The sequence below is a fragment of the Neofelis nebulosa genome, chromosome 5 (genome assembly GCF_028018385.1).
Source record: "Neofelis nebulosa isolate mNeoNeb1 chromosome 5, mNeoNeb1.pri, whole genome shotgun sequence".
Classification (NCBI taxonomy): Eukaryota; Metazoa; Chordata; class Mammalia; order Carnivora; family Felidae; genus Neofelis; species Neofelis nebulosa.
In genome coordinates this window covers 157469825-157493755 of record NC_080786.1, presented here as the reverse complement: position 1 = coordinate 157493755, position 23931 = coordinate 157469825, and the positions used below count along the sequence as shown (strand labels likewise).

General features: G+C 62.6%; 2 protein-coding genes across 15 annotated transcripts in view; one reads left to right on the top strand and one right to left on the bottom strand.

Annotated features, from left to right (window-relative positions):
* TRPM2 (transient receptor potential cation channel subfamily M member 2) overlaps window positions 1–4323 on the bottom strand; it is a 55128-nt gene extending 50805 nt beyond the window's left edge. For 5 of the 12 annotated variants that reach the window (XM_058732187.1, XM_058732186.1, XM_058732188.1 and 2 more), the window contains exon 1: window positions 3506–3702. The gene's annotated coding sequence lies outside the window, so the exon portion shown is untranslated. Of the gene's footprint in view, window positions 1–3505; window positions 3703–3757; window positions 3859–4216 lie in introns of those variants that run through there. The other 7 variants (XM_058732198.1, XM_058732185.1, XM_058732180.1 and 4 more) reach the window with 5 other exon arrangements.
* A 2008-nt stretch (window positions 4324–6331) lies between these two features.
* CFAP410 (cilia and flagella associated protein 410) lies at window positions 6332–20849 on the top strand. Of its 3 annotated transcripts, none has more exons than XM_058732201.1 (7): window positions 6332–6582; window positions 12643–12661; window positions 13953–13999; window positions 16155–16384; window positions 17452–17623; window positions 18581–18671; window positions 20526–20849. In XM_058732201.1, exons 3-7 carry the CDS (start codon window positions 13971–13973, stop codon window positions 20655–20657), a joined length of 654 nt encoding a protein of 217 aa, XP_058588184.1. In that variant the 5' UTR covers window positions 6332–6582; window positions 12643–12661; window positions 13953–13970; the 3' UTR covers window positions 20658–20849. The 3 variants fall into 3 exon arrangements, with proteins under 3 accessions (XP_058588184.1, XP_058588182.1, XP_058588183.1); XM_058732199.1 differs by lacking the exon at window positions 6332–6582 and adding an exon at window positions 11080–11343; XM_058732200.1 differs by lacking the exon at window positions 6332–6582 and adding an exon at window positions 11080–11343 and having other exon boundaries at window positions 12606–12661.
* Window positions 20850–23931: the final 3082 nt, after the last annotated feature.

Here is a 23931-nt window from a genome sequence, read left to right as displayed (position 1 = left end):
AGAGGGGAATGAGGCAGGTGTCCTGACAGCACGGGGCACGTGCTTCCTCGCGTGGAGCCTGTCCACTCGTTGGTCGGCGCCTTTCCCCAGCTGCCCCAGCTCTGTCCGCCAGCAGGGGCCCCGGGTCGTCTGGAAGCACATGCACATCCCCAGGGCCCCAGAGGCCCATTTGTAGCCACAGCGACCTCAGGTCACTGTGAAGGGCCGGAGAAGGCACTCCATCCCCGTCCATGGGGCCATCCTCCCAGCACAGGCCCAGAGTGCGAGGGCCTGGGGGGCGGAACGATTGCAAACGGGGAGCCACAGCTGCCCTGCACCCCGCTCATCTTGGGCCCGGCTCTCCCAATTCCCCGCAGCCCCAGGCGCCGCTCCAGCTGGCCCCCTGTGGCCAGGTTAGTGGCACCTGCACGATGCCATCACTGCTGTTCTGAAAAGCGTGCAAGTCTGGGGGCTCAGCCGCCTCCACCCAGATTTTAACAGATGAGGCCACCCAGAGCCTTGGGCACCTGACCCTGGGAGAGGGCCGCTGCCAGGACAATACCCAGTGGAGCTGTGGGGTGGGGTGGCCCCAAACCAGCAGAGCCACTGGCATGCGTCTCCAGCCGGGGAGAGCTGCAGGGTGGGCTGTGCCCAGAAAAGCCATCAGGCAGGACCACCAGGCCAGGGGCCTTAAGGTTTAGGTTTGCTTGGACCCCATCACCCCTCCGGTTGCTCCCCTTCGGAGTGGGAGTGCCCGTCCGGTGCCCACCATTGCTTGCCGGACAGGCCCACAGCCGGAGAGGAATCCGCCTCAGGATAAACGCAGCTGGGGTCTCCCCCACCCCTGAGTCGGATGAGATTTAGATCAGACTTCAGAGTAGCTGCTGGAATGAGTTAACACTCGGCTGTTGGGATGGAGTGAATGTAGTTCTCATGCGAGAAGGACATGAATCTGGGGGGCCAGGAGTGGACCGCTATGGTTCGAATGTGCCCCCCTGAAGTTCGCATGTGGAAACCGCCCCCCAGCGGTGATGGTAGTCGGAGGCGGGGCCTCTGGGAGGTGACGAGGCCCTGACGACCGACCGGGGGTCTGTGCCCTGATGGAAGCCCCAGGGAGTGCCCTCGCCCCTTCCCCACCATGAGGACAGAAGTCTGCAACCCAGAAGGGGGCCCTCCCTCCCCCGTGCTGCCACCCTGACCTCAGCCCTCCAGCCTCCAGGGCTGTGAGAATAAACTTCTGTTCACAAGCTGCCTGAGTCTGGCAAGCCTCACACCTGAGCAGCCCTAAGGCCATCGCTGTCACCTGGCCCCTGAGGCAGGGCCAGGAGCCATGCAAAACGGATCCCTGCTGGCTCCCCCCTGGGGGGGGGGACTGGGGATGCTGACTGACCTTCTCTCTCCTCCCCTGCCCTCCCCTCCTCCTCCCTCCCCCATCCAAGTCTGGGCCCTGGAAGAGTCTGGAAACCCAGGGCTGACCATGACCTTACAAAATCCCCCATCCACCTTCTCTGGGGCTCCCCCCCAAATCCAACCCTCCATCGTTTTCTTCACATATCACCAGAAGGCAGTTGTGGTCACCCCGGTTTGTAACTCTAACTCTCCGTATGCAATGGCAAACACGTGTGGTAAGAACGATGAAAGTGGGGGCACCTGGGTGGCTCAGTGGGTTAAGCGTCCAACTTCAGCTCAGGTCATGATCTCACGGTTTGTGAGTTCAAACCCTGTCGTCGGGCTCTGCACTGACAGTGCGGAGCCTGCTTGGGGGTTCTCTCTCTCTGCCCCTCCTCCCAAGCGCTCGCTCACGCTCTCTCTGAAAATACATAAATAAACTTAAAAAAAAAAAGAGCACTTTGTAAGTAAATGACTTCCAAGAAGACAGGCACATAGATACATAAATAGAACATGATGGCACACGGGCCTGCACATACAGTCACACAAAATGCACATCTAAGGGTTCACTGCAAAATCCTTTCAACTTTGTGTACGTTTGGAAATTTTTATTTAAAAAGTAGGAAAAAGGGGCGCCTGGGTGGCTCAGTCGGTTAAGCGCCCGACTTGGGCTCAGGTCATGATCCCGTGGTTCGTGAGTTCGAACCCCGCATTGGGTTCTGTGCTGACGGCTCGGAGCCCGGAGCCTGCTTTGGATTCTGTGTCTCCCTCTCTCTGTGCCCCTCCCCGGCTCACGCTCTGTCTCTGTCTGTGTCCCTCTCTGTCTCTCCCTCAAAACCAAGCAAACGTTTAAAAAAATATATAAATAAAAAGTGGGAAAAAAACCAAGGACACAGACTCAAAAAGTGGAACATAATGGTAGAAACACTAACGATAATAGATATATGATATAAGTGTATCTAGATAAGTGTCTCTGAAAAACAAACAAACAAATGCACATCTATAGATGCCCTTCGGCACAGGACCCCCGACAGACACGCGAAGCTGTTGCCATGGAGTGAGCGGGCCTGCAAGAGGCAGGGCCACAGTGGGGTGGATGTCCAAACGCAGGGCTGAGGAGGAGAGAGGAGTGGGAGGGGCCACGGGCAGCGAGCACAGGTGCATGGGGAGGGGGCCACACGGCAGCGCCTGCGCCCAGGTGGGCCCCCCCATCCAGGCTCCTGCAGTCCGGGGGTGGCATGCTGGAAGGCTGTGCCCTGGCGACATTGGGAATAGACACCAAGTCCAAACAGAACAAAAGTCCTGAGGACTGTCCTTTGCAGCAGTCACCTAGGCCCTGACGCTGGGAACTCACAAAGACAGGGTCCCATATCCCCGCCCCATATCCCACCAGCCCAGCCCAGAAGGCTGAACCGACAGACTCCCTATGTGAGGCTATTCAGGGCACGCTGGCCAGACGTCCCCCCCCCCCTTCCCACTTCTCTTTCTAAACCGTTTGCCTGCTCCCTGCCCATCCCCAGGTCAGGCATCCTCTGAAATCCCTGCAGGGAAAACACTTTCCAGACTGTAAATAGCAGTACACCCATCAAAGGAAGTGCCTGCCGGCCGGCGGCAATGAGCCCCGTGGTCTTGCGGTGGGTGGGGGTGGGAAAGCTGTGGTCAGAGCCTAAGTCCTAGATGTGGCAAGTTCCTCATCTCCCCAGGTCGGAGCAAGGCGCCCCCGGAAAGACTTCACCCTGGCCCCGTCGCAACGCCTGTGCCCGCACCCTGCCCGCAGCCTGGGTCCCCGCACCCCGCACTCCCGCACTCCCGCCTGAGCCCAGGCCCGCATCTCCACCCCGGAGCTTACACTCGAACCTGCGCCCCTGCGGCGCCCCAGCGTGTGCCCCGCGCCCGCACCGGCACCCCGGCCTGCGCCCAGGCCCCCGCACCCGGCAGCGCACGCACCCCAGCCCGCCCTCCGCTTGTACCAGCAGCCCGGCCCGCGGCCCCGGACCCTGGGGGGCACCCTCCTCCCACCCCGCGCCCCCGCCCCTCCCCCAACTGCGCCGGCGGCCCGCGCCCCGGCCCCAGCGCGGGTCCTGTCACGTCTCTCCGCACCCCGGTGTTGTCCATCCCCGGCGGCGGGCGGGCGTACCTGCTCGGAGCCGGCCCGTGTCCCCGCGTCACCCGCGCCGCTGCGCAGGAGCGCCAGCTGGCCCCGCGGGGCCGCCCGCCTGTCTCGCCGAGCGTGCGTCCCGCGCGCGCGGTCCGCGTCGCCCGCAGCGCGCTCTGCGTCACGAGCCGAGCCCGGGGCGCTCAGCCCGCGACTCCCGCGCCCGCCAGCGCCAAGGACGCACGGAGACGCCCCACCAGAGGGGACCCCCGCCCCGGGCTCTTGGGCCAGTACCTGCCTCCTGAGGGAGGAGCAGCCGGCTTCTCCTTGAAAGGCCCGACGGAACCCCGTCGGGCAGGGAGGGGAGTGGGGGCGGGGGTCGGCTGGTGGGCGGGGCAGGAGACCGAAGTGGGCCTGGAGCCTGGGACCCACCTCCCCTACAGACCTCAGGATGCTCCTTCGCCGAGATGCCTGCAGCCACCCTCACCCCCGTCTTCCTGGAAGTACCCAAAGCCAGGAGACCGTTCCCAGTAAGGCGGGGCCCGAGGGGGGCAGGGAAGATCTAACCTCACAGCACCCATGTGGCAGGTGCTGGCCATGGGGTCCCACAGATGTCCAAACTCCACCCTGGTTGGACTGCCCCTTGGCAGTCCTCCTGGCTGGAAGGGTAAGGATTCTGACTCCACCCCCTCACACAAAAAAGCTGACCACAGCTTTCCTAAAGGTCCAGACCACCCCCCACAGTGCCCTCACCTCACAAAGACCACTGCCCTCTCCTTCCCAGACGCCAGTGCACAAGGCCCCCCACGGTGGCACAATGCCACTCCCGGGCCCTGCACCTCTGCCAGCTGACTCCTGGCCGCCTGACCACGCCCTCATTGCCTCCCCTGGGCGTGCTGACCTAGTGGTCAGATTCCTGCCCATGACACCCTCCACTGGAAGGCCCCTGGCCTTTATCTGCCCCTGCCTCTCCACAGAGGGGTGAGCCACAGCGCCATGGGCCCACAGGACCCCTGTGGCCCATCAGAACCCCTTACGTAGGGCAGTGCTTGGTGGATTTCTCAAGGCCCTTTGATGGGCACAAAGGTGGTGGAGCCCTCCTCCGAAGCAGTCGGCACCCTGGAGGTAAAGGGTGGACAGCAGCGGGGGGTGTGACGGCTGATCGGAGGCTCTCACCTGCAGGAGGCGCCCCCCTGTCACTGCTGCGTTGTCAGAGTCCGGCAGCCCAGGCCTTCCGCAGGCACCCGCCCAGGAGCTGGCTTGCCACCGCCCCCGGGAGGGGTCTTAGACCTTAGTTAACAGGCAAAGCAAGCAGAGACCCACCGGCGTCTGCAGCTGGTTTTCAGCAGCCGTGCCCAGACTCTGGGCTAGCGCTCCTTCCCTGGGGGGCCTTCTGGCCTGAGAGCCATTCCACTGACTGAAAGCACATGGCGGAGGATCAGTTAATATTTCAAGAGACAGCAATCACCGCAGAGCTCCGGGGGGCAGGCACGGGCGGTCTGACTTTGGCTTCCGAGTATCCCAGGGCCTCTGTGGGAACGTCGGTGAAGGGGAAGCAGTATGTGAAACAGGCTGCTGACCAAACATCAGCGCTCACGTCCCCCCTGTGGCTCCTTCCCTTCTAGAAAAAACCACACATTTCACAAGAAGGCCACGTTCTGTCCGCCAGGACGCCGTTGCAAGAGCAATTACGAAACATCCATCCCATAAAAATTAAGAGGCGTTTGGCCATAAAGCAGGAAAGCAGCAGTCCTGACTTTGATTGCGACTTGGCTCACATCCAGCTAAAGGAGACGCGGAGGACGCTTTCACAGCGTGGACAACATGGCCAAGGTAAAAAGTTCTGGCAGCGAAAAGAAAACTCAGTGAAAAAGAGAGCAGTCTGGCCACGTGGCATGGGCATGCTGTGGCCGGCTGTGAATAATCCACGGGAGCAGAGAAGCTGGCGGCTGGGGTGGGTCCAGGGGGTGGGGTGACAACGCGGCCAGAGTCTAGGGCGGGGCTGCAGCGGCTTCTCGAAGGGCCACTGGTAATGCAGCTCCGCTCCCTGCAGCCAGGAAGCAGCCATCAGCCACAAGTACATGGATGGGTGTGGCCGTGTGCCAATAAAACTTTACTTACAAAAACAGGCAGTGGCCGTGGCTTGCCGAGCCCTGGTCCGGGGACAGAGCACCAAGAGAAGTGGGCTTCATGCTGGGGACACCATCGTCCCTTCATGCCTTCATGCCTGAGGCTGACAGATCATCTGCATTCTGGGAATGACCTCTCAGAAAGGACGGTTGAGATGTGATGCTGACGAGGGAGCAAATCAGCGCAGGGGCCAATGCCCTGCACCACGTGCCTTCCCGACAGCCACAACAGGCAGCGCGTTTCCAAGCAACAGATACGGGGTCAGAGCTGGGAAGGACCCCTGTTGCATCCACGCGACTCCTGAAACAGAATGCTACGGGCACCAGTGACAGTTGCAACAAAGTTTATGACAATGAGAGGCAAGGCCGACCGATCGGGACCAACACTCTGGATAAGAGTGTGGCCTCGAACAGCCGGGGTACAGAGTTTTTAAAGCCGATCGCATCGTTTTATCATTATCTGGGAACAGAACAGAGAAACAGTTCCCAGGTGAGTTAGAAACGGTTATCGAATGAGGTGATTATTTTCGACTTTCTGCCGCTAAGTTGCAACCCGTGGATCTCCTTGCCCTTGTCTCTGATGCTCTTTTTTGAGGTTCTGTTTCCTTCATTGGTAAAGCCTGATTCACAAGAGTATGGAGTATGATTTACAAGAGTAAAAGCAAGGTTGTTATCTTTTGACCTTCAGTGTCAGAGCAAAGTTGTTACCTTTGAAGCTAAGCGTTAGCCCTACAGTACAATTTAACCTTTACAGCCCGAGGCCCAAACAACCTCTCAGGACACTGTGTTAAATGAACACATGCAGGCTACTCTTCTCTCGCAAGCTGCGTGAACGAGCCCAGACCCCACTCAGGTCTCCAGAGACGGCAGCCCCGGCCCCCGGCCCCCGGCCCCCGGCCCCGGGCCCACAGCCTGACCCCACGAGAGGCCCCAGACCGAGCCAGCAGCCCCACGGCTCCCAGATTCCCGCCCCTCAGGCACCGTGAAGAGGTAATGTCTCCCGGCGTCAGCTGCTAGGTTTGGAGCCATTGTTACATAGCTGCGGATAACCGGATAACCAAAGGGTTTGGAGGCTGGGGTAGGGGTGGGTGGAGAGAAGGGAAGCTAGGGCAGAAGCTGGGGCGAGTCCCAGTCACCCCCGGCCCCGCACGGTCACAACACGATCGCCAGCGGGCCCAGCGTGGAGTCCCCCACCAGGCACAGCGCGGAGGGCGCAGGCAGTGGTTGTTGCCCTCAAGGGTATTCCTGGGTGTGAGAGGCAGCCATCCCCACGCTGGCAGGCGAGGCCTCAGGGAGCCCTGGACAGCCGGCTCGGGGAGACGGGCCAGCGGCTCCAGGCCGGCCGAGTCCGGTGCTCTCCCAGGAGCCCCAGGGAGCTCTGAGGCCGGGTGGCCCTCCAGCTGTGCACCCAGAGCCACAGGGCCCGCCTTTGTACCCCAGCAGTGATAGGCCGGGGGCCGTGCCCGGGAGGGTCTCAGCTGAGAGCGGAGGCAGAACCGGAGGCAGAGTGGCTGAAACACACGGAGGCCGAGTCCCCAGAGGAAAACCAGGCAGGAGGAAGGTAGGCAGGTCTGGGGACGGTCTACCCTGGGGTGACCTGGCTGGCTACTGACAGCTTCTGCTGCCATCGGAGAAGCAGAGCTCACACCTGGAGGAGGTTCCTCCCTCTCCACCCCGGGACCTTCTTCTCTGCCACCGTCCAGCCCAAACACCCCGAACTTTCCTCTGTGCTTCAGTCCCCACCCGCTGTGGGGCAGCCCCCTGGGGATGAGGGCGGAGTGGTCAGCCCGTCCAGGGTCCTGGGAGGAGAGCAGGCCCCGTCCCTGGGTCCCTGTCACGCCTGCTGGAGCAGTGCCATCTCCCAGACTGCACAGGGGCCAGGACCCCAGCAGAGGGAGGACCGTGCCTCCCGGCCTGGAGGCCACCTGGCCCCTCCCACTCCCCCTCCAACCCGGGGGCTTCAAGGAGCCGTAAGGAGGAGACGCTGGGGGTGTAGCTTCCAGAAGCTCACAGAAGTTCGGGGGAGCCACGTGGGTCTCTGGGACGTGGTGCTGGCAGAAATGAAGCTCGTGATTCAGCTGGGCTAGAAGTGAGGGAAGGACACTGTCCTATAGTAGCCAGGGCCACGTGGGAATCCGGTGAGCAGAGCCCCAGAGTGACCGCTGGGAGAGGGAAGTTCCCCTGGAATAAGGAAGTGTGTGCAGGGGACACGAGGAGAGAACGTGGTGGGGGGCAGAAGACAAGGCATGTTCGGGCTGTCGCGTTTCCCACAGCAACCGCCAGTCTGAAGCAGCGGGTTCCCTTCTTCTCTGATGTTCCTGTGGGTCACTTCCCCTCCCTCACTCCCATCACCAACCTTGGGCATGTGGCTCAGGCCAGAAACCCGGGCTTTGCACAGCCAGCCGCAGAGCTGGATTCGGGGTGCATAGGACTGATGCCAGGCCAGTCCCCAAACAGGCACTTGAGTCACTGGGAAAAGCTTTCTTTCTGCTGGACTCAAGCAGCCACGGTGCAGGCCTGAAGCAGAGGGTAGACAGCATCTGATGCGGGCGAGTGTAAGCTGGGAGCGGGAGTAGAGGCCGGGCCCCAATAACGAAGGCCGAGGCCCTGGATCCCGCCACGCTTGAAGCCACTGCCCTTGGCTTCTCGACGACGCCCACCCGTGTCCCCTCGGCTTCCCGACGACGGGAACCGGTGTTTCCGTTTTGCTTTAAGCAAATTGGTGCTGCATTTCTGCCTGTGTCAGCGTTCATTCCAGGAAGCAGGAGCCCTGGGAACATGGCAAAACAGGAGATGTGTTACAGGAGCTCATCTTTACACAGTAGCGGGAAGGAGCTGGGGACACAGAAGTCCGGGAGAAACTGGAGAAGGGGGAGCGAGAAGCAGTTCTCCCGGGGCAGGGGGGCAGATGCACAGGAGCGAGCTTGCAGGGGAGCTGGGGAGCTCGGCGTGGCCAGCTCTGGAAGCAGGACCACGAGGGGGGCTGTGGAGAGGTCTGTGGACGGCGGTGGCCTCTTCAGAGCTCTGCCACCATGAGTTTGCAGCAACAAGGGCCACTGCCGGCAAGAAGAGGACAGACTTCAGGGAAGACCCTGGGCCCCCACCCCCACCCCGCCCTTCTGAGTCCATCCATCTCTCCCCATCTCTGCCCCGGACGGCCTTCCACCTGCTGTCTTCCACCTTCCAAAGCGCATGCAAATCTCTCGCCGGAGCTACACGGGGAAGGGAGTTCTGGGGATGCACAGTGACACATCCAAACCGACACACTTCTACTTAAGCAGGCAAGGAATCCTCACTTTACAAGAGTCACCTGAGTCACCAGGACCTTCAACCGGTTCACACCCCGGCCACCCTCTTGAACGGCCACACAGCCGGCAGGGGCTGCAGAGGCCCCCAGAGGCCGGAGGGCCGTAAGCACACCTGTCTCCTCCTACCCTCTTTGCCTGGGTGCCTGGGTGCCTGACAGGGGCCCATCCTCAACTTCCGCTGAGAAGATTCCTCCCAGAGGCCCAGGCCGCCTGGACTCAGGGCCCAGTGGTTCCTGTTCCCCAGTGGTTAGTGCAGGGAAATCCACACACCCTGAACCTGAGGGTCGACCTACTCCAGGCGGACCTGCAGGGTCCCCACACCTTCCCCCGTCACCCCCATTGCCTACACAGAGCCTCCCAGGTGCAACCCTGTTGCCGAGAGCTGGGGCCTGTCCCACAGCCTCCCTGGCGTGGCTCACGCCCCACCTGGTCTGGTTCTTTTACCTGGACCACACCAGTCCTGGTAGGAGGAGGAGAGGCCATCTCAGCCAGGTGGGGACAAGCAGGGCCAGCAACTGCAAAGCCCCCTTCCCACATGTCCCCGGCCCACGGCCACAGCACCCCGTGCTCGGCCTGTTCCGCCTTCCCCAGGACCAGCTTCTGCAGATGCTGGCTTCCATCTGCCGGTGGCAGGTCACCCACACCTTGGGCAGACTCTCCTGTCACCTGATGCAGCTCCCAAGTTGGGACAGCCAGAAGGCCTCTGCAAGCTTGCACAGCCTGGGCTTCTTGGACTCTTCCTGCCACTCTCGGTGAGGCTGCACTCCTGTCCTGCCCTGAGACCTGGACAGGTCGCCAGAGCCTGATACTAGACCCAGGGTCCGTCTGAGAGCTCCGACTGGCACTATTTATGGGCTTTCTTCCTCCTCAAAGAACAGCACTGCACTCCGTTGCCTGAGGAGGCTCACCCACCATTTTGGGGGGGCCACCTCACCCACGCACTGATGAGAGGCCCCAGGGCAAGAATCTGACCGATAAACTGCTCACGGCACCCCGTGGCCCAGCAAAACACAGCACGTGGACAAACCCCACAGAACAGCAATAATTGCTCGACTTCCACGGGCAGACTTTCCTCTTTGTAAAATCCCTATGTCGTCTTTGTGATACAAGCGGCAGGGCTGAGAGGGACGGGAGACCCCACAGGAAGTCTACTCTCTCCCACCGCGTCTCCCCCTCCTGTCGTGCAGTAGGCCCCTGGTACAGGCAGGCCCTCCACCAGTCTCAGGGGCCCTGGGCTTCAGAGGTTGCTGTGACGTCCTGGGAAAGCAGTCTCTGACCTCCGCTCAAGAAAAAGTTATTCTGACACTTCTTAAAACAGTAAGGAAGACTTTATTCAAGGCTATTGGTATAGGGGAGAGAGACTGGCCTCAACTCCAAATACAAAGACAAATGGGGTTTACAGCCAAGGTCAGCGTGGTGGCGGGGGGTGGGGGGTGGGGGTGGGGAACCCAGGGGACGGAAAAGTACTGAGACATCGCGGGTCGGGGGTCTTGCTAAAGGCAGGCGGAGACGATTAGATACCACCTGCAGGAGAACCGGATCAGACAGTGAGGGCGAACCGACATCAAGGGTGGAGCGACTTAGGCTCTGCTGATGGGCCGGGCAGGCCAAAGGCAGGACAGGGGGGGCAGTGGAAAAGGGGACAGAGGAGGATGACTAAAGCTGGGTCCTGTCACCTTCAACAGCTCTGAGATCCCAAAGCCAGTCAACGTAAGCTGCGCCTCTGGCTTCTGAAACGCCTAATACGGGGGCGGGGGGAGGGGTACCTTTATGCTCAAGGGGAAAGGGAATCCACACGGGCCTAGGGCTGGCTTCTTATCTGGACAGTGTAAATCTCCGTTATTCAGGGAGTCAAGACACTGTCACGTCTACGTTCCAGGCTCCGAGCTTGGGGGCTCAAGAGCTAGAAGGCTCGGGGCTGGGGCGGTTCAGGATCTCAGGGCTCGAAGACTCGGAGCTGGGGGCCTCGGTGCTCGGTGACTCGGTATCGCCGGTCTGTCCCGACGAGGGGCCTCGCCTGGGTCGCAGCAGAATTACGTCAGAAGCAGACACTTCTCCGTCCCCCCGTCCCCCCACGCCGCGCACGCGCAGGCCTGGACGCGCGCAGCCCGAGGGGCGGGGCGGGGCAGGCGAGGGCCGAACCACCGCGTCGAGCGCTTGCCCGGGCGGCCCCACCTCGCTCGCGCCGCTTCGCCCTTCAAGGAATGGCCAATGGGCTCGCAGGGCCCGCCCCTGACGACGCGGGCCCCGCCCCCTGGAGACAGGCCGCCATGGAGCCGGGAACCCGTGGCTAGCGGGCGGCTGGTCGAGGGCAGGACCGGGCCGGGGGCCGGGGGCCGGGGGCGGGTTCCGGGAGGCCCTCCACCATGAAGCTGACTCGGAAGATGGTCCTGTCCCGGGCCAAGGCCTCGGAGCTGCACAGCGTGCGGAAGCTCAACTGCTGGTGAGGGCCCAGAGCCCGGGGCCGTCCCCTCACGTCCTCCCCGCTGCCCAGCACCCCCGCCCGGCACCTGGGCTCTGGGCCGGGAGCGGGAAGGGCCTGCGGAGGGGCCAGAAAAGGGTTCGGGACGGAGGAGAGCAAGTGCCAGGGCCCCCCTCCCCCCCCCCCTCCCCAGCATGCAGGAAGTGCTGCCACCAGCCCAGGTGGCCTTTGGCAAGGATCATTCCAGGATCTTTGCCCCCGCGGAGTGGTGGTGCTCAGACCCAGGCCCCAAACATCCACTCTTTGAGACAGTTGGCATTACCGCGAAGTCTCTGTCAGCCCTCTAGATGGCATTGGGTCCAATGCAATGGACAAACGAGTAGATGGGGCAAACGGGTCCCCTCTGGAAGGGTCTGATTTCTGACATTGCCAGCCACTGGGAGCCAGGTCTACTAATCGGGTGGGGGATCGAGGTGATTAACACCATTTCTAGTGGGAAAGAGAGAGAGCTGAGACTCCCAAGTAAGGAATCCATAAACATTCTTGTAACTGGGCCCTGTTGGGGAGGGGCTGCCCCCAGGTGACTCCCTGTCTGGGGGGTGACCAGGTCTGGCTGGGCTGAGGAAGGACCAGAAGCACTCCATGAACTCTGGGAAGGTCTACAGGTGTTCACTGGGGACTCAAAGCGAGGCTTCACGCACCCCTGTACACTGGACAGTTCAGGTGGGGCGTGGGGAGCCCAGCCAGGGGCAGACCGGCCTCGCAGGAAGTGTCGGCAGATTGACCGCAGTGGGCCCTGCCTGTGCATTAAAAAGCCTTTCCCTCTGCCCTGGCACTTCTGACATTTGGCTCTGCCGTTTGTTCTCAACAATACGCTTCTTTGTCTTGCGTGGGGTGGCCATGCTTCCCCAGAGCGGGGAGAGACAAGGGCCCTATTTCAGGCTCTCTAGTGTTGGTCTCATAAGCTGCGTGTTCAGCCTTTGAACGTGGCCTGTTACAAGGACTTGCTTGTCTGCTTACATCAGCGAGGGAAGTGGTCCTGCCTTGCGGCAGCCTGGAGAGTGAGTGGGTCTTTGTGCCCTCCAAGTGGGGCAGCCCTCCAGCTCCTCAGTCTGAGAAGCACCCCTCAGGCACCAGGCATAAACAGTTTTCAGCCGTGTGACAACTTTCAACACCTTTGTGAGTCATCTGGGCAAGCTTTCCCTCACTTTGTCATTGGAATCATAGAATTTTAGTTTGTAGACATTTGTCACTAATTTGTGTCCATTTGTTTTCTTACTCAGCTTTAACAGAATTAAAGTATGTCTTCTCTCTCCATAGGGGCAGCCGCCTCACAGATGTAAGTATTCTGCTGATCATCTCCAGATGCCCCCTGGTCCCCAAAGGTGTCACCTGTCCCTCAAGAGAACTGTTGAATTTACAGAACCGCACACATTCAATTCAGCCCCTAATCTGGTACTTTGTTCATTTAGCAGTGCTTGGAATGTAGAATGACTAATGAAAAACATACCCCCGAGTGCCCAGCTTTATTCTGAAGTTCCTTTCAGTATTTAGTCGATGAAAGGCTTCGTGTCCCAGGTCTCCCAGAGGAGGGGGAAGGCTTTGGATCACTGAGGAGTTGCTCGTTTTGGCCCTGTTCTTGGTCAGATCCAGCATTCTGCTCCTCACCCCCACCCCCACCCCCCGGGCCACGGCGGGAAGAGATGGGCACCTGGGGTGGGCGGGGGCAGTGCCCCGAGCTGAGCTCTGGGTCTGTGAACGAACGGTCTTGCCCTCTGCCTCTCCGAGAGTGAACGTCCCGTACTTACACACGGATTGTGTACCTGTCGTTTCTTTCTCACTTTTGTAACGTGAACCGTCCCTTTCCTTGAAAACAGTCAGAAGTGCTGCTGAGACACTGGGTTATCCAGAAAAGCTGATTCCACCTCCTGCTATAGCTGAAATGATGCATATTCAGCAGCCCCCCAAAACCCCTAAAACCCAAAAATGCCACTGTAGCAGAAAACAAACCCATTGCACATGTAAAGCACTCTGAGCCAACCGTGAGCCTCTGGAGGTCAAGGGCCTCATCTGACTCCACGCCTGACACGTGGCAGCACAGACGTTTGTGGGGGCTGTACCCCCCATCGGCCTTCCAGGCTGACTTTATGGACCCAGCCAAGCGCCCCATTGGTCTTTTCCCTGAATCAACAGTATTAATGTGGTGTGAGGTCCAGTTCCAATCCTGTCTCCCTTTTGCCCCAGCTCCGTTGGCCAAGCCTTCTCCCCGTGCCTCAGGGACAGCAAAAGAAAGGTTCTCTGTCCATGCAGGGGCCATTGAGGTCCCCTCCCCTGATGTCTTCTGCGGGCATCTCAGGGATTCTGGCAGCGCCTGATAGCGGCGATGCTCTCCAACGTCCTAGAGAGAGTGCGTGCTTCTTCATGTTGAGGGAGTGTCTGGGTGCAAAGCGGAGTGTCGTGCAGAGCCTGCCTGCTGTCACCTGTCGTGTCAGCCCCCGTGAGGCCAGCGGCTGCCCCGCGTAGGTGCGGAGGGCTGAGATGGGGCTCTCTGTGGTGCCACCCCGTCCCCGTGCCGGGCTCGCAGAGAGAGTGCCTGGCGGTGTCTGCCATCACATTCCTTTCCTTCCTAGGTCTCCATCTGCCGGGAAATGCCCAGCCTGGAAGTGATCACCCTCAGGTACCTAAACGCTTGCTGTGCTCTGAGTCACGGGGCTCAAAAGGAGAAGGCTCAGATCCCCTCGCATAATCTGAAAGCTCCCAACAAGAGTCTGTCTGGGGGCGTGGGGGTGGGGAGCTTCTGTGCACGGAGCAGTGTCGGCGGCACAAGGCCTGGCTGTGCCTCAGCCCCCCTGAGCTCTGCCTCCTTATGAGGGGCCCCCGGCCGTCCCCTCGAGCACGCCCTGCCGTATCCGTGCCCAGCCTCACCATGCTCAGTGGGTACAACCCCCACGTGATGAGCAGCTGCGCTCAAGGTGGCCACGTCCGCCTCCAGCACCCCCACCATTTCTGCCCTCTGGTTCCGGAGCTGCCAGGAGCTCCACCAGTGTCCCCGCAAAACACGGCTTCTGACCGATCATAGCCACCTCTTCCGGAGGCCTTGGCATCTTAACAGACTAGGGACTCTGTGGCTGAACCAGGTGCCGTCGGGACTTCTGGCAGCTGGGCCGTTTGGAGAGAGCCCGTGAGTCCTCACCGCTTGCCAGATGCCAGCCCTCCCACGTCGGGCAAGACTCAGATCCCTGGGCCTCAGTTTCCCTATCTGTAATATGGGAATAATACCAGCGCCTGCCCCTTGGGGGCAGTGAGGAGGGGCTGCAGCGCTGAGCCAGTGCGCACACACCAGCTGTCACTGTCACTGCCTCGTATCCGTGAAGCCGAGGTTTGAGCCCACACCCCAGGAAGCCTTACCTGACAAATAAATATATTGCCTTTCATTCCCCAAAGTAGCAGGAAACCTGGAGGTAGGCGTGGCTTGAACCCCTGCTCTGCCGTGCCTGGAGTGGTTTGGGGCAGGTCGCTGGGCCTCTCTGAGCGCCCTTGTGGACGGCTCTGAGAAAGGACAAGGCCCAGGGTTGTTGACCGAGCCCAGGTTCCAGGGCCTGGGTATCTGGCGGCACTGGGACTGGGTATAAATTGCCGTGTGAACACAGGGTGCCGGTCTTTGGTGAGGTGCGGTCATTTCCCTGCGGTCTTAGACCTCGTGTGTACAAGGGCTGTCTCAGTCTATTCCGGAGCCGCAAGTCCAAGATGAGGGTGTTGGATTTTCAGTGTCCGGTGAGACCTGTTTTCCGGTTCACACGCCATTTTCTCACTGGGTCCTCAGGTGGGGGCAGGAGCGAGGGAGCTCGGGGGTCTCTTTCCTAAGGTCCCGTTGTGAGGGCTCCCCTGACCCAGCCACCTCCAAACACCGTCACCTTGGGGGGTAGGTTTCAACGTAAGAGTTTGGGGGGCACAGACATTCAGTCCAACCACAGATAGCCCGGTGGTCGAGGAGGAGGACCGGGCCAGCGTGTAGCCTCGGGTCCCACTGCACCCCTGCCTGTGCCTTGGGCAGCTCCCGCACACCTTGAGGGCTGGTAACTGCGGTCAGTGAGTGTTCAGAATTGCAGGGGTGTCCCTGGAAGAATCAGGACATCGCTGCCAACGCAGATACAGACTCCAGAGAGAATGTTCTAGATAGGTCTCGTCGGGCAGGGTCTCTTGGAGTGGCCGCACCTGTGCCCTCCGGCTCTGCAGGGAGCAGCGGCGTCCCCAAAGCTGTGGAGGAGGAGCTCCCACCAGGCCCGCGAGGACGCTGGGCTCTGAGCTCAGCTGGACACTGCGCTGAGTGTGTGTTCACGGTCCGTTGGCTTTTATGGAGGCGCGAGCTTTCTGCTTGTGTCCACTTAGACCGTAGAGTCTCTGCCTAGATGCCTGGGCGATCTGTCTGTGTGTGATGTGCTCACATCTCTGCGGAAAATGTAAACCCATATACCCTGCTGCTCAAGCCGGGGGTTCAGAAGTTCGGTGCCCAGCGTGTGTAGGGTAGGGCTTCCTTGTATTTGCTGTGGGTTCTGCTGGCTGCTGCCTGCTTTGGGGCAGGGAGACGGTCCCTTGGAGGCCTGTTTCCTGTCCTGTGAGGGAGAGTGGGCCCTCCTACCTCCCCATTGACTCGGTGACCCTAACAACTCACCGAGCTGGGGGTTGCTCACTGCTGCCCGTACTCCCGACGCTTTCTCCTCGCCCCGGGCACCTCGTTGAACGTGACTCGTGCCTGCCAGCTACGATCAGCTTCCCGGGGCAGGGCGGATGGGCGCGGGCCTTACAGCTCACACCGTGCTCTCCCCGTGCAGCGTCAACAGCGTGTCCACCCTGGAGCCCGTGAGCCGCTGCCAGCAGCTGAGTGAGCTGTACCTGCGGAGGAACCGCATCCCCAGCCTGGCGGAGCTCTACTACCTAAAGGGCCTGCCGCGGCTGCGCGTGCTGTGGCTGGCAGAGAACCCGTGCTGCGGGCCCGACCCACACCTCTACCGCATGACCGTCCTGCGTAACCTGCCACACCTGCAGAAGCTGGACAACCAGAGTAGGTGTCCGCGCCGCCCCGACGGGGCCCCTCCTCTCCCCCACCCTTCCCGCGTGTTGCTGATCCTTGCGGACCTGGCAGGTGTACCCCACCCCCCACCGTGGTCTCTGGGGAGAGCCCCCAGGTTTGCACCCCTCACTTCGCAAGCGTGAGCGAGGCGAGGGGCCCTGGGCGCGGCCCCACGCTGCCCAGCGGCCCCACCGTCAAAGCAGACTTGTTTCTGCTGCCCTGTTATTGTCAGAACGTGCTGCTGCACTTCCCTGAGCGCCCTGGCGAGCGCGTCGAGGGTCCGGGAGGGCTGGCAGCATCCCTGCAGGCAGAGGGGACCCTTGCCCTCCAAGCACCGGGTCCCCTGGTTTTCCTGTTGGAGGCGGGAGGGCGCCTCCCTGCAGCCCGGGTCGGCGCCACCCCCGTTGTCCGGGACCCGTGCCTGTTTCCTGGGGTCCACTGTAATGGCCGTGCCGGTCCCTGGCCCTCCCCACGTGTGCAGTTCTGTTCCCCTGGATGAGCAGTTTTCATATACGTTAACTCCGGGAAATTAAGCCACGTGTGAGTGAAACGGACTAAATATTGTGCACTCTGTTCCCTTTTAAAGTGTACCTTAATTTCACCTCTTTTTTTTTTTTTTAATGTTTTATTTATTTTTGAGACAGAGAGACAGAGCATGAGCAGGGGACAGTCAGAGAGAGAGGGAGACACAGAATCCGAAGCAGGCTCCGGGCTCTGAGCTGTCGGCACAGAGCCGAATACGGGGCTTGAACTCACGGACCGTGAGATCATGACCTGAGCTGAAGTCGGACGCTTAACCGACTGAGCCACCCAGGTGCCCCTCACTTCTTATGAATACTTGCAGAACTGCTGAAGTTCAGGCTCTCATCCAGCACATGCCAGGGTCGACCCCACCGTGCTGTTGAGCTGGCCAGCGGGGCGGACAGGCATGCCTCTTGTCTAAAGCAGAGCTGAATGCTGTGGTCCAGGGGGCTTGTGGCGGGGGGGGGGGGGGGGGGGGGGCGGGGGGGGAGGGAGGGTCCGCACTGATGTTTCTGCTCCCTTCCCATCATCTGAAGCGGTGACCGAGGAGGAGCTGTCCCGAGCATTGCTGGAGGGAGAGGAGGTCACGGCCCCCGGCGGAGAGGGAGCAGGGAACGGCCGGCCCGAGCTGTCCTACGGCCTGAGCGCCCTGAACACCGCCGCCGAGATCCAGCGGGACGCGCTCAGCTGTGGCGAGGAGGAGGCCAGGTGAGGCCGGAGGGACGGCAGGCCTGTCCCTGGGGTCCTGCTGTGGGGCCAGTGGGCCTTTCCCGGACCTACATGACTGGGGAGTGAAGGAAGGGAACCCCCCAGGGTGGTTCTTCCCCATCCCGGGTGCTCAGTAGCCCCCCAGCCTGCTTTCTGCTGTGTGTCGCAAGGCTCAGGGCCCGGGGCCTGTGTGGGTCTGGACCAGCCCTGGCGGTGGAGCAGCCCCAAGGTGGGGGCGGGTGGAGCGGACCGGCGGGCACAGGAGCATTGCTGGGCCCAGCACTGCAGAACCTGAGGGAAAGTCACGTGGCTGTGACCGTGGCCTGCTGAGCTGCCACGGGGGAGGGGATGGGAGGGGTGTGTGCCCCGAGGGAGGGGCCTCTGGGCCACAGCATTGCCAACACGGCTGACACGGCCTTGGGGGGCGGGTTGCACTGTCGTGGATGTTTCTGAGCATAAACCGCACATGGGGAATGTTGTAGAAACCGCTGCTCCCAGTGAGGCTGTCGGACTGAGTCCAGGTGACGGCAAAGCCACCTGTTCCATTTGCCCTGCGTGCGAGGCCATATGGACGCCACCTTGGTGGCAGGCTTTGCAGCCCCTGCTCTGCGTTAGCTTTGTGTGTTCAGAGTGCCCGGCCCTGGTGGGAGCCCAGGCGCAGCAAAGTTGTCTCTGGTGGGGGTGTGGAGGGTAGACCCACCGTCCCCCTGCCCCTTCCCCACCCCGTCCCCCCCAGTCCCCCCCCGCCCTTCCCCTGCCCTGTCCCCCCCACCCCATCCCCCTGCCCCTACCCTGCTCCGTCCCCTCCCATCCCCCCGCCCCTCTCCCACCCTGTCCCCCAGAAACATCACAGAGTGGCAGTCTGCCTCCCTCGCTGCACTCAGCCCCCGGAGGGTTTGACATGGGGCCCCGAGCAGGTCAGGCTCACACACCCTGTGCTCTCTCTCCCACCTGCAGCGTCCAGGGCCAGCTCAGCCCGAAGCCCCCTTCCCGGGACCCGTTCCCCTCCTTCTCACAGAGGGAAGCCGTGAGCGGTCGCAGGAACAGGGTGAGTGTGACAGGGACAGCCCGGCTGGAGGTGGCTGCCACTTCCCTCTGCCCAGGATGTGGAGTGTGGGGGCGGCAGGGTGGGGGGGATGGTTGGATGGGCTGGAGACACCCAGGGACACCAAGCCAGGCCCCAGAGGGCGGGACGCTGGCTCTAAGCTCAGTCAGTGGGAAGGAGCCGGCCTAGAGAGAGAGGAGACCCCCGCCCCCCAACAGCTGCAGGAGAGCCCTGGCTCTGGCCTGGGGGCGGGGTGGCTGCTGTGGTGGCACGAAAGCTGCAGGGGTTCACTGCTGGGGGGCCTCCCGCTTGCAGGTGGACAGTCCTCATCCCTGGGAGGAGTAATAGGTTGTTGACAAGAAGTCGGTTATGTGGGCAGCTCGGTCAGAGACCCCGGTCCTTTCCAAGTGTTTTTCTACCTCCTGTGTCGTTCTGGCTCGTGCTGGGGCTTGTTCCCCTGCTGGTCACAGGGCTGGCCCTCCGATCCAGGCTCACACCGTTTCTTCCCGTGTGTGTCCCCTCATTGGTAAAGAGCAGCTGTCGCGTGTACCCCCAGCCAGCAGGCCCGGCTTCATCAGCTGGAACTGCTCACGTCCCCAGTGGGAGCCGTCATTGGCCAGGAGGACAGGGTTACCGCCGTTAGCTTGGCCCGGTGGGGACCCCGCCACCTGGTCACGTGGGAGGGTGCTGCCTGAGCAGAGCCACGGGACTGGTGCAGGCCCACAAGGGAAAGGCTCCACAGTCGGGGGGCGGGGGCCGCCAGCACCCCCTCGAGGAACTTGCCAAGCTTGTGGGGGGCACAGAGGGAGAGGGACCGAGGCCCTGTGCCGGGGAGGGGCCGACCCACCCTCCGGGAGAAGCGTCCCCCCAGAGCCGCCGACAGAAGTGACCGCAGACTGAATGCCAGTCTTGGCAGCTGCCCCCGGGGCCTGGGGACCACACCCTGCACAGCGGACGGTTCCACGCAGGGTGTGTGCATGGGGTCAGCTCAGCAGTCTATGCAAGCTTCTCCGACACCTTTCAGGAGGAGCCCCCACGTATGCAGCCCCGGGGCAGGTCAGGCCCTGCAGGCAGGGCGAGGCCCGAAGCTCCCTGCTCCGCAGGCCCAGGCCTCTGGAGGGCACTGGTGAGGGGGGCGGGGGGAGCCCCGAGACTCAACACTGACCCAGCTCAGTGCCCTCCACAAACGCAGACTCAGAGTCACCAAAGCAACTTCTGGGGACGGGAAAGAAGGAGGCCCTGGTTCTGCTGTGAACGTGGACCTGGACCGTGGCTCCTCCCTCCCCCAGGGGTGGGCAGGGGGGTGTCCTAAGGGCAGAAGGCCAGGGGGACCCTGGAGATGTAGGGAGATGGGGGTGGAGCGGGACACCCGAGCGTTGCTGAAGCCACAGGTCAACGCTCTGGTGCGCGCAGGGACTCTGTGGCTCAGCCCGGTGACCCTCCGAGCACGTCCCTTTGCTCACACGCGACTCTCCTGTCACCCCACAAGAAGAACGAGCGGGAGCAGTCCTCACGTGCAAAATCCTTTCTTGCTCAAGTGCAGACAGAAACCTGTGGTGGGTGCACGTGTGCACACGCATGGCACACGTGAGCACACGTGTCTGGTCACACGTTACTGATCGCCGTCCTGGGCCACTCAGCTCCCTTCTGCCTCCGGCTGCCTGGCTCGCTGTGTGACTGAGGGCCGGCCGCTTCGCCTCTCTGGGCAGTGCCCGCAGGCGGCCGCGGCTCTGTCTGCCTGAGGGCCTGCCCGGTGTCTCCTGTCTGGAAGGCTGTTCACCCGGGACGTGCACATCGGGGTGGGGGCAGCCTAGCCGTGCCCGGCCTGGCCCTCAGCCAGCGACTCTGTGCCCCCAGAACAATGTCCTGACCGCCATCCTGCTGCTGCTGCGGGAGCTGGACGCCGAGGGGCTGGAGGCCGTGCACCAGACCGTGGTCAGCCGGCTCCAGGCTCTGCACAAGCAGGAGCCGCAAGAGGACGTGGAATGACGGTCAGCCGGGACCCGAGCCGCCGGGCCTTCCTCCCAGGACCCTGTGCCCCAGCATCTGGGAGGTGTGGGGTCCACAGCCACGGCCTCCACTGCATCCTGAGTGCCCGCACGCGGGCTGTGTCCCCAGAAGCTCAGCGCCGCCTGGGAAGGCCACGCCCCAGGTGTAGAAGGCGGGAAGGGCGCCGGGCACTGCGCCTTGCGGGGGCCCAGGCGTGTGCCGCCTGCCTCGCCTCACCTCTTCTCAGGCGGCGTTGCAGCCACTGTCCCTAATAAATATCTTCCCCAAGTCCAGTCTGGAAGCAGACGTTTCCTAGGAGACGGACGTAGCCTTGACGTTGTTTTGAAGCTGAGGGCCACGTGCACGTGCATTTCCCCTGTCGGCTCCCCCACCGGGTCGGGGGTAGATTCCGCCCAGGATGGTGCCGTCCCTGAAGCAGCAGCGGCTCCGGGCTCCGCCTCAGCCTCGGCAGACCCACGCGGCCGTGCCCACCGCTGCCCACCTGGGAACGTGTTTGGCAGGGTGCAGGGGTCTGTACACCGTGCGGGGGGAGGCCGGGGGTGGGCAGGCCCGCGCTCCTGTCTGGGGACTCAGGTACAGCCGAGGGACAGGCAGCGGGGCCGGGGAGGATGCCCGGAAACCGCATCTAAAACGTGTTCTCCCGTGGGCAGAGCCACAGGCCTTGCCGTGGTGCACAGGCCCCGAGTGGTAGCGTTGCAGCCCGGGGCCCTTCCTCCTGCCCCCCAGCAGCTCCGGGGGCCGGGGAGGAGCGTGGCCTCTGAGCCATTAGTCTTACTGGTGCTGAAACGGCGGGACCGGAGAGGGGGGTTCCCTCCGCCCCGGCTCCCGTTAGTGTCTGTGTCGCCGTGCAAGCGAAGGGGTGGGACTTCACCCACCGTGTGCGAGAACCCAGATGGGGTGACTGCCCGGGAGACCATGGCTGTCCTAGAAGGTGAAGCCACACTCAGGCAGGCCGCGCTCGCACTGGCCCGGCCACACCGGGCAGGTGGTGGATATCGGGTGTCGTGGCTCCTCGGGACCTGGGGGGCGGAAGCAAGGGGTCGCCACGTGGGGGTGTCTGGAAGGGTGGCCACAGGGTCCGCGCGTGCCTTCTGTTGTACGTATGGATGGTTGTCACACTCAATAAAGCGTTGTCTTTTTCAGAGCCAGTTGGGGTGGTCATGTTAAATCCAGAACATCTTCCCTTTCCTCGCCCACCAGGCAGCTCACACCAGCTTCCCGCCTGCCCACGACCTCGGTTAGTGACCTTGAATCCACCCCACCAGGCAGCTCAGAAGGGCCTGAATTCCGGTGGTCCCGGTTGACACGTCTGTCCCGGCTGTCCTTGAGCCAAGGACCCAGCTAGGCCGTGCCCGTGCCCCTGAGCCTCTGTGAATCACAAACGGGGGTGTTGAAGCCTCTGTGTTTGTAGCTGGAGACCCCCCCCAGGCTGGAAACCAACACCGTCCCCTTGGAGGGGGGGACCCGCCCCACCCACCCCTGTGCACAGCAGGACCCACAGGAGGGATCCGCCGTGGGCTCCCTCCCAGCCACATGCGTGTCTGGCTTAACCAGAGGCAGACTTGTCAGGGCCTTGGCTGTGCGCTCCCCAGGAGTCTCTTGCCTGCCCTGGGCCGGGCCTCCCACGGCGGCAAGCCCCTGGCCCTGGGTGCAGAGGGCACATTTGTCAGCGCACTGTGGCCAGGTCACACACCCCCTGCTGGCACCTTCGGGGAACGTGGGCTCTGCACCTGACACTTTGTCATGCTGGCCTCACGCGTGGCATCCTCGAAGCTGAGCCGGAGGGCAGAGCCCGGCAGGTCTGGGTTTCGAAGCCTGCCCTCCAACGTGGGATGGCCCCAGGACACCCAGGCCTGGGGGGGCTTCCTCCAGGACAGGGAGCCCCCCTGTGCTTGGGGAGCCAGGGCCCAGCTGCCAGGAGGGGCCGACGGGACAGCAGGGGACGGGCCGCAGTCACGGCCTGTGCGGCAACCGCCAGAAGAACGTGTCTCCAGACACGGCACGTTCAAGAAAAAGCAGCAAGAACATCCTGGAAAGTTGGGCTCCCAAGCCTCTCTGGCTCCCTCCCCCGAGCCGGGCACTGGGTGCACTGGGAGGCCTCACTGGCACTTGGAGGCCGGGAGTGGGGGGGGGGGGAGGGGAAGGTGCGGCTGGCAAGGGAGAGGTCAGCAGGGAGCAGAGCCTGGGCCAGTGTGGCGTCTGGGCTGGGTGTGGCTGTGGGACCGACCGGACTCGCGGCTGTACCCTGGAGGGTGTCTGCCACAGCCAGGGTCTCCCCCGGCAGTCCCCACCCCACGCCTAAGTACACCCGCGTGCACTCACACGCACAGACATCCACGCACGTGCACACGCACACACATAGGCATTCACACGCAGGCACACTCAGGTTTCCGGGACCCAGGAATTTGTCCTTGGTCTCTTGAGACAGGGGTTTAAACACTTGGGACCCGTTCCTTGGCCTGCCCCAGGACCACCCAATCTCGTGGCAGGCAGAGCAGACCAGAGGGACCCCAGCTCCAGCAATGGGCACCTGGGAGCCCTCAGGCTCTGGGGCCCCGCACGGTGAGGAGGGTGTGGTCCCCCGGCAGGGGCCCCAACCACGCCTGCCGCTCCCCGGGGAGCGACCACACGCACCCTGCCGAGGAGGTCGGGAGGTGCAGGCAGCCGGAGGGACAGCGGGCCCCAGCAGGGACCCTAGCCCTGGATGTGGCCTGTGAGCCCCAAAGGCCCGGGGCTCCCCACAAAACCCCGTGGGTCCCAGGCCCTCCTCTTGAGCCTCGGCAGGTGCTGAGGGCAGGTGCCCAGGCAACCACAGTGGGACCAGAAGTGCGCTGTGCGGTGACCTCAGGAGGAACGGGGCGGGGGTGGGGGGTGCCCAGAAGTGCAGGTGGTGTCACTGAGGTTCAGCTTCTCCTCCCGAGATCCCGGTGCCGCGTCATGCTGCGGACAAGCCTCCATGCCACCCCCAGAACCTGTGCTGGATGGATCAGCGGGTGACGTTTCTGCCTCCCTCGTCGCCCACCTCCACCAGGTGTCTCCACGGATACTCCCTCGCTCAGGTCAGCCGCTTGCCCCTGGGTCTCTGGCTCTGTTGCCGAGACCCCAGCCCGGGCAGCCTGGGGACCGTTCCAGGTCAGACCCAGGGCTCAGAGCCAGGCTCAGAAATGCTCCCAAGCCTGGAGGAGGCCAGGCCCTCCCTGTGTGTGCAGGTCGGGGGGCACCACCAGCTGCCCCCTGCCACCCCCCCCCCCAC

Coding starts and splice junctions, on each gene's coding strand:
- CFAP410 (XM_058732199.1), top strand. CDS start 11,267: ATGAAGCTGACTCGGAAGATGGTCCTGTCCCGGGCCAAGGCCTCGGAG. Junction 14,000..16,154: donor CTGGAAGTGATCACCCTCAG/GTACCTAAACGC, acceptor CTCCCCGTGCAG/CGTCAACAGCGTGTCCACCC. Junction 18,672..20,525: donor TGAGCGGTCGCAGGAACAGG/GTGAGTGTGACA, acceptor CTGTGCCCCCAG/AACAATGTCCTGACCGCCAT.